This window comes from Neolamprologus brichardi, chromosome 3, assembly GCF_056152115.1.
Source record: "Neolamprologus brichardi isolate AB-2024 chromosome 3, ASM5615211v1, whole genome shotgun sequence".
Taxonomy (NCBI): Eukaryota; Metazoa; Chordata; class Actinopteri; order Cichliformes; family Cichlidae; genus Neolamprologus; species Neolamprologus brichardi.
In genome coordinates, this window is record NC_142106.1 from 6,672,000 (window position 1) to 6,680,774 (window position 8,775).

The 8,775-nt window shown below is 41.0% G+C and overlaps 1 protein-coding gene across 3 annotated transcripts; it reads right to left on the minus strand.

The window, feature by feature from the left end:
- Positions 1-463: 463 nt before the first annotated feature.
- On the minus strand, positions 464-8,509 carry cnga1b (cyclic nucleotide gated channel subunit alpha 1b). Of its 3 annotated transcripts, none has more exons than XM_087831833.1 (16): positions 7,585-8,509; positions 6,761-6,991; positions 5,443-5,571; positions 4,894-4,959; positions 4,709-4,771; positions 4,472-4,606; positions 4,236-4,340; positions 3,930-4,036; positions 3,656-3,830; positions 3,241-3,377; positions 2,976-3,148; positions 2,564-2,689; positions 2,032-2,184; positions 1,712-1,943; positions 811-986; positions 464-722 (listed from the first exon to the last, which is right to left on the minus strand). In XM_087831833.1, exons 3-16 carry the CDS (start codon positions 5,550-5,552, stop codon positions 492-494), a joined length of 1,989 nt encoding a protein of 662 aa, XP_087687959.1. In that variant the 5' UTR covers positions 5,553-5,571; positions 6,761-6,991; positions 7,585-8,509; the 3' UTR covers positions 464-491. The 3 variants fall into 3 exon arrangements, with proteins under 3 accessions (XP_087687959.1, XP_087687967.1, XP_006808991.1); XM_087831841.1 differs by lacking the exon at positions 7,585-8,509 and adding an exon at positions 7,111-7,561; XM_006808928.3 differs by lacking the exon at positions 7,585-8,509 and having other exon boundaries at positions 6,761-7,561.
- Between the last annotated feature and the right edge of the window lie 266 nt (positions 8,510-8,775).

The window sequence follows — 8,775 nt, forward strand, 5'->3', positions numbered from 1 at the left end:
CATTGCACTGCTGCAAAGCAAAAGCTTGAACTATGAATAACCTCTGTAACATCCAGAAAAGTTACTGCTCATTATTTATATACATTACAGTTACAATGTTTTACAACTTAAACATGGAAACAGTACTACATGGTGTCACATTAGTTTCTTTTGAGGCCTAGTTGTCCTTCTTGTGCTCTCTGAGTGTAATCTGGAGTCAGCTCCCCTCCTCAGTTTACTTCCAGTTGTAAGTGCTGACATCACAAATCCAGCAGGTGGTTGATACTTTACGAAGAGAAGATGTCATGTGAAGTGATGTTACATAAATCTGAATGCAAGAAACAGATTTTGTCCTCTTTTTTCCAATTTGTCTTCAAAACTTTAACAGAAACTCCTCCAACTTTCCACCTGGGGTTCAAACATCTTGATCTCCACCCATCGAGCTGACTCAAGCTCTAAAATCGAACACTCGAACACGGTCCTCTTCTTTGTTGTCTTCTCCTTACTTCTCCTTATTTGGTGGCCTCTATCTCAGGTGTTGGGGGTGGAGCTTCACCTGACGGATCAGCTTGTGGGGGCACCAACTTCTTCTCCAGCCGGGTGACTCTGTGTTTGAGCTTGCTGTGAGTGGCTTCGTGCTCGGCCAGCAGCCGGGCGTAACGGGTCTGCAGGGAGTCCAGGGTGCTCGTCATCCGGTCCACCTTCTCCTCGATCTCTTTGGGGTCTGGGCCCTGCGCTGCCACCTGGACGACAGAGTTCGTTTTAATAAAGTTTTTATTTCTGTAGACTAGATGTTTGCTAATGTTTCTAAACGAGATAATGTGACTGTACCTCGAGGTCCAGCAGCCCATCCTTCATTAGAATCTGCCTTCCTTTCTCCTCAAGCAGAGCTTTAGCATCAGGATATTCTGTCAGGGCTTCCATCAGGTCGTCTTTGGAAAGACAGAACAGGTCGGAGTAACCGATGCTTCTGATATTAGCTGTCCTCCTGTTTCCTGCCTTACTGCCTGTTGGAGAAGAAGCGAGACTGATTAGGTAACAGAAGCAGTTAGAAGGTAACAGCGCCCAGTCCATCAATAACATTATATGGCATTTTAATTTTTTCCCAGTTTTCTGCAGAAACAAACATACTTTTATTAAATATTAAACCAGCTTTGGCTCAATAGCAAAATCCATTCTAAAGTTTTGTACATATTTGGGAAAATCTTTTTAAATCTTTTTAAACAGTTCGTCCAAAGGTTTTGGTTTTCTATCATTAGCACATTATCATTCTAGCATTAGCACATTATCATTCTAGCATTAGCCCATTATCATTTTAGCATTAGCACATCAACATTCTAGCATTAGCACATTAACATTCTAGCATTAGCCCATTATCATTCTAGCATTAGCACATCAACATTCTAGCATTAGCACATTAACATTCTAGCATTAGCCCATTATCATTCTAGCATTAGCACATTAACATTCTAGCATTAGCCCATTATCATTCTAGCATTAGCACATCAACATTCTAGCATTAGCACATTAACATTCTAGCATTAGCCCATTATCATTCTAGCATTAGCACATTAACATTCTAGCATTAGCACATTATCATTCTAGCATTAGCACATTATCATTCTAGCATTAGCACATTAACATTCTAGCATTAGCACATTAACATTCTAGCATTAGTTACTGCCATTGTGACCGAAAGGATTAGCTTGCTAATAAAGTCACTAAGGCTTACCTTTGATAGCAAGAATGCTGATCTCACCAAAGTAGCTTCCGTCGCTGAGAACAACAAACTGCGTGACACCGTCGTCAGCAACGACAGCTAGTTTTCCCTCCTTGATGATGTACATCTCTCTGCCAATATCACCCTTCTTACAGATGTAGTCTCCAGGACTGTAGACCTGAGGCTGTAGTTTTAGCACCAGTTCCACCAACAGACCAGCCTCGCAATCCGCAAAGATACGGACCTGCCACACCACACAGGAGAAGACCTCATGCTTAGACTTTTTACATTTCTGTTGTATTTATGAGGGGTGCTTAGGGGCGTGCAAAGACCTTCTTCAGTGTGTCCAGGTGGACGTTGATGGCGATCTCAGCTCTCAGTTTGTCAGGGAGGTATTTCAACACTTCCCTCTCATCTACTGCTTTCTTATTGGTCCACAGGAAGTCAAACCACTTGATCACACGCTTCTCCAGGTCTTTTGTTACCTGGGTTGGAAACAGAAGTATGGGGGAAGGGTTCAAGCAGTGCTTTGATGGACTACATTACTGGTGTACTGATCATCCGGTGCATTGATACAGTATCTGTTTTCTGGTAAGTAAGAGTCATTTTTGTCAATAAAAAAAGACAAAAAAGTGAAGACAAATAGATGAGAATAACAACAACGGAACAACAGATCTGATACTGAATCAGTCTGATACAACATGAAAGGAAAACTGGGTTTGTGTGGGCTGGCAGCAGCAGTTATGTACAAGCTGAAGCAACTTAAATGGGATTTTCCAATTAGATTTATGTAAAAAAAAAATTTTATTTCAGATGCAAATACTATTAAAGGATCATTATGATAAAAATCACAGACTAACTGACCTTTCGGAAACTCATGTACTGTTTGATGGCATCAATGCGGGCCTGAAAGTCAGCTCTGGCAGCATTCATGTTGGTGATCATGGAGCCAACGTTACCGACAATGGTAGCAAAAATCAACACACCCACCTGTAGAAAAGCACAGGATATCCATAAACATCTATTTATTGTTGTTTTATATAGTATTAAATAAATAATATGAAAGCAGCCAAATGCAGATTTTTCTATTTTATAATCTAAAGAAAGAAATATTGTCAAATTATGCCTAACATCTTACCATCTGTCTGTTTAAGCTTTCAAAACCAACCAAACCTCTTGAGGTAAACCCCCCACAACGCGTCTACTCTCAGGCTTGGGTTTTTTTAGCCACATGCTACACAGTCATATACTAAAGCTAAAGTTAGGCCAGACCCACCAGAAAGTCTGTGACGACGAAGAAGTACTCAGAGTTCTCTACAGGTGGTGGTGTTTCTCCAATGGTGGTGAGGGTTAACGTGGACCAGTACATACTGTAGGCATACTTCCTCACCAGACGACCAAACTCTGGATCGGTCGGGTCAGGATACACAAACCTGTCAGAACCGAAACCTGAAAGGACAGGACAGATTAATATGTTACAGCCTTTATCGGGGCTTCCTCAGGGGTTAAATCCAGATAAGGAATGAATCCAACAACCCCACCGATGGCTTTGGAAAAAGAGTAGTAAAGACAGGCATTCCAGTGGATGATGATGAGGATGTACATGACGAGGTTGGAGATACGGAGAGCGTTGGGGTAGTTCGTCCTGGTTTCTGTGCGCTGGAAGAACTCCATCATCCTGAAATGATAGGAGCAGTAGTGAAGGTTAGACAGTCCAATACCTCTGTGACATTATGTGTGGATATTCAGTATCCTTAGAAAATCAGTCTTATTCATTTTATCATCAAATCTCTGACTTTTAAGAAAAGGAAAAGATTCATATTTGTACCTTTGAGTTAAACATCACAACAACTTTTAGTTAAACTGTAAAGAAATGTTGTTCATAAATTCATGGAATTCAAAAATATGTTCCTACTTAGCCCAAAGACTGGTTAGCAGTGATCAACCCTTGTTTACCTGTTAAACCTGAACAGTTTGTTGAGGCGGATCTCGGGGTAGGTGACACCAAGGGCAACGTAGAACACGTCAGTGGGAATCATGGACACCAGGTCCAGTTTGAACTGAAAGCTTTTCATGTACCGTTCGCGTAACTTCAGCTCGTCCTTCACCAGCAAACCCTGCTCCAGGTAACCTGCAATCACATAAACAAGCATTCAAAATGTGTACATGTTTGTACCATTATATTTGTGTGCTTACATTAACGTCTACAACAATCTGTGTGTCTTCAGACCGGTCCTGGTTCTGAAGACCATGTCACCAAGGTAGGTGAGATCTGCCAAGAAGTCCAGGAGGAACCAAAAGATCAAGTAGTCAGTCTGCAACTCCTCGAAACATGCCCTGAAATGGACATGCATGTCATTCAGCACAGTAGTTACGTAAGTAACCAAGCTCTCTGGCATTGTTGGCTTTTATTTGATGGCACTGGGAACTTATTGTTGATATTAAGCTGTTGTTCTTCTGATGCTGTGGGCACCCAAAGCCTTTAGAGCACTGACACAAACAAATTGTTAGTAAGAAAGTGTGGATTTCATGTTACCTGGCTATAATCAGGGTCCAGTTGTACATGACAGGAATGGTGATCACACCGAGCCAGTAGTAGTACATGTTTCCTGCAGGATCAATCACTGTGATCTCCTTGGGGCTGCAAACACATAACCGATTATAATTTGTATTTGCAGCACATGTGTACTTCAGCCTTACACATGGCATTCATAAAAGCAGTTTTTCAAGACAGAGCCAGTGTTTCTGTTTAAGAAGATAAACTAAACATACGGGGCCTCCTTGGCTTTCTCCTTCTCCTTTTCTTTCTCTTTTTCTTTCTCCTTTTCTTTCTCCTTCTCCTTTTCTTTTTCTTCTTTCTCTTTCTGCTTTTTCTCCTTCTTCTCTTTTTTCTCCTTTTTTTCTTTCCTACGAGAGATAATTACAAATAAGCAGTTTTCAGTGTTCATTAAAGTTGAAACATGAGATTTATGTGAAAATCTATATATCTGGATATGGACTCAAACTTACTCCTTTTTCTCTTTTTTCTCTTTCTTTTCTTTCTTCTCCTTCTTCTTTTTCTTCTTCTCCTCCCTGCAGGAAAGCAGGATACACACATGTAATCGTAAAACTACACGTCTAGTTTTAGGTGAAGAGATAAGTTTATATATGCAAATACATTTTACATATAAGTGTATTTAGTCTGTGTGTCTTACTCTTCTTCATTGTTGTTGCTGTTATTGACGTTGAAGAGAAACCCCGGTCCAGCTTTTTGGGTGGCTCTGAAACAAAGAAAACGATCCGTTAACCTTCCCATCCATCAATAACCCTGAACAGTAACTAACTGGTGTCATTCTTCAAGAAATTATGAAACTTTAACTTTAGACACTACAGCAACTGCTAATAGCCTCTGCATCACGATAAAGGTCCATTAGGGTCGCTTCACGAGGCCCATGGGCACCTAAATCCTCTAAAGGACTCCAGAGCCTGTTGGAAAATTTGTCTGTGAAACATTTTTGGTCCAAATATCTTTCAGGTTACTATTTATTGTTTGTTTGGATATAACTCTGGTAGGCCATTGGCTGGTCCATGAACCTGCTGTCCTATGGCCTACACAGATTTAGCAAGAGGCCCTGAATCATTTTAAACCAATTCAAAAACCTATTCGAGGACCCACTGAGCTACACTTGAACTACACTTCCCACAGGTGAGTCACAATCATCACTTTCATTACAGTTTTTGAGTCGTATTTGTACGATACTCACCTGTCCTGCGCACTGACTTCACCTGGCTCCTCGTCCATATCTTGTAGAACTATGGAGGGTGGAGTTAATCTGGAGACTTGGTGAGGTAGTAACGGTGCTACCTTAGCCATGGAGATGTTTTTCTTTTGGCTATTTTTTGTCCAGAAAGGGAGAAAAAATGAATTTTGGTGAAACCTTTGCAACACAGAATGTCATACAGTCAGGACATATCCATGAGTTTAGCATGATGGCATTTTATTTGAACACTTTGCCCCTTGGATGTGTCCAACCGGGTACCAAGATGTCATAAAATACTGTCTTTATGCAACATCATTACAATTTTGCTTTTCCAGCTGTTCAGTGCTGATGTTAAAAATCTTCCTGGGCCTAAAGAAATACACGCCTTGCAAAAACTTTAGACCTGACAATAACGTGGTCATTGGTACCCGAACTGATTAGCCTCTGTGATCCACATTTAGTAGGCCACTGCACCATTTTTGCAGCACAAAGTTAGTTGTCTGACAACATTTCTTTGACCCAAAATGGTATTAAAATAATTGTATTTAAAGTACTGTTAAATTTAATCAGTCATCAAAAATTGATTGATAGCCAGTTTTTTGGTCTTGAAGCTTTTGTCATAACTAGGGAACACAAACTTTTCTTATTTTAGCTTATTAAAATTTGTTTTTATGAATAATTACTAACAGTTAGAGCTTTACAAAGACTATGAGACTGAAGGAGAACTGGATGGAAAGGATGGTTTTTTTAGAAAGACATTTCATTACCAGGTGTTGTTTGGCCCTATCTGGTCGGACCACATAGGATCCAAAGTTGGCAGCTCAATGGCATTTTTGAGGCAGTGCCAACACCTTTATGAGCCATATTTTTCAATATAAGGGTAAGACAGATTTTGTTGTTGACACTTTATCGGCTAAGTAGGCCATGTGTGGCCAACTAGGAGCCAAACTGGCTGCTTTATGGGCCTGAACCCGGGAACATAAATAGTTTTTATTAGAGATTATTACCGGTTCTTTCTGAAGAACTGATTAGTAACGTTTTATGAAGAGTCAGGTAAATAAAGACCCTTTGGTAACACGCAATCTTCAGGTTTTTGTGCTGTAGTGTGGAGTCACCAAGAGTTTAAACAAAAGCAACAGGTAACACACGTGAATATACAACATATCCACCATCAACATTGGACCAAATAAACCTACATCGTTCCCTCACATTTCCATATTTATTGTTATCAATTCTATTGAACAAAAACGTGTATGATATTTAAAAAATGTCTTGCATAATGTGCGGCCTTCTACCCTCAGTCCATTATCTCCTTACTCACCAGCTGATAATCCAACACCCGTGGTTATGTGGCCTAGATCCACCAGCAGCCCATCAAACTCATCTCCATGGAAACAGAGGAGTAACCTCCCATAAACGCACTCCTGTGGAAGCTGGGACCCTTTAAATCCTCACTGGTTTAGAGTCTAGATGGAAAATAGGAGAAAAGGGAACGAGGGATGGAAGGAGTGGAGCGTTCGGAGGGTCCAGCAGACGAGTCTCCTCAGTCACCCTGACCAGGATAAAGAGATTAGAGGAGGGATGATACTGTGTGTCTTACGTACGCCTGCACTCAGAGGTGGGGAATGAAACTACTACCATGTGGTTACACATGAAAACATACAACTCTACCTCGACAAGTTTAATTTTTGTTTCATTGTTGAGCAAAGACGTGAAACAGCATGTAAAAGTGAATGTGATGTAACGGAGGAGTTCGAGTTAGAAAAACAGGAAGCTGGGAAAGAAGGAGAAGAAGTGAAATGTGTCAAAGGAGGAGGAGTTAATCAATGAAGCGACTAGAAAGGAAAGAAACGGCTCAATGAGAAACAGAAGAAGGTATAACAGCTTTACAGGAAGGAGGAGGAAATAAAGAGAAGGATGGAAATGTGGTGGAGGAAAAGGACAGAAAGAGTGTGAGGAGTGGTGTGAAAGTAGTGATTGTAGTAGTGAAAAGTGAGGAGGAGCAGATTAGAAAGAGCCGTGCTGGTTTTCCTCTGATCCTCCTGAGTCAGCAGTGTAGCCTTAATAACACACAGCAGCCTTTAACAGGCAGCTCTGATTGGCTTATTGGGAATTAGTGTGTGTGTGTGTTTGCAGCACTGTTACCTTTACTGTCACCACACAAAGACTATAATTCATGTGTGACTGAAGTACCATCAGCTCTGCGGGGCTGAATCTTTATATTTCACTAGGACAATGAACATATGTGTGATATAATCTCCACCACAGTCATCAGTAACAGGCTTCTTGAAGCTTTTCTTTGGATGTTGGCAGCCTTTCTTTATCATGATGATCCCACACTGTTGAGTGGAGGCCAATCCTTGAATGATAGTGTTTTCTAGCCATGCTTTCACTGCATTGGCGGTGCGTTTGGGATCACTGCTGAAAAAGCAGACTCTTTCCAGATGGTATTAGATGGTGGATCGTGGGATTCCCTTCCTGAAGAACGGCTTCTTCTTCCTCTGAGACCATTTCGGGCCTCAGCGAGCACCACTGCACTTATAGGCAGTTATTTTAATTCCACTTTAACCCCTTATGCACCAGTCCCCTTAGATTCATTGAAGTGTAGTACACTTTGACGTTGAAGGAAATATTTGGAGTTCCTGCTGTTCCAAAAGTGGCCACAATCCAGAAACACATGGCTGCAGATGCAGTTTTTCCTTTAAAACTGGGATTTATCGCCCTGCACTCATGATCCTAAAGCTTCTGCATAATTTGCAATTACATTTGAAAAAGGGAAACCTGGACCTGGTATTACCTGCTCTGTCATTTCAACAGAGAGTTTATGGCTATTGCTAATTTTCAAACTTTGTCCCTTGTGGGGCTTTTACATTCACACACATGTTCGGAGTGATGAGCTGTGTGGATCCTGTGTCTGTGATTCCCCTCTCATCTGCTGCCCTCTGCTGGATGCTTCTGTAACTGCTCTACTTTGAACCAATGAGTGATTTGTGATCAGTGAGTAAAGCAGCTGAGAATTCAGCTCCGATGCTGTAACAGGATGAAACCACTGCAACAAGTCCTCTTTGATGTTCCACGATCAGCTGGATGTGGTGTTACTGCAAAGGTGAAGCACAGCAGCTCAGTATTCAAGTGTCAGACCACGAAAAGTCACAGATCCACTGCCCTGCAGACCTTTTATAGATGACTAACCTGACATTTAAACTGTTTTAACAACAACCCCACAGTTACTGATTTATTCTGTTTTACATTATAATTATATATTAAAAGATTTTCAATCCTGTTGAATCATTTTGACCTATTTTCTGCTGTTTTTTGGATACAAAATAACAATCG

What these genes read in the sequence shown, in the direction of transcription:
- cnga1b (XM_087831833.1), bottom strand. Translation starts at nt 5,552, where the DNA reads ATGGCTAAGGTAGCACCGTTACTACCTCACCAAGTCTCCAGATTAACT. An exon ending in GAGAAAAAAGAGAAAAAGGA is followed by an intron (nt 4,607 to 4,708) that starts GTAAGTTTGAGT and finishes TATCTCTCGTAG; the next exon opens with GAAAGAAAAAAAGGAGAAAA. An exon ending in AAACTGTTCAGGTTTAACAG is followed by an intron (nt 3,378 to 3,655) that starts GTAAACAAGGGT and finishes CTATCATTTCAG; the next exon opens with GATGATGGAGTTCTTCCAGC.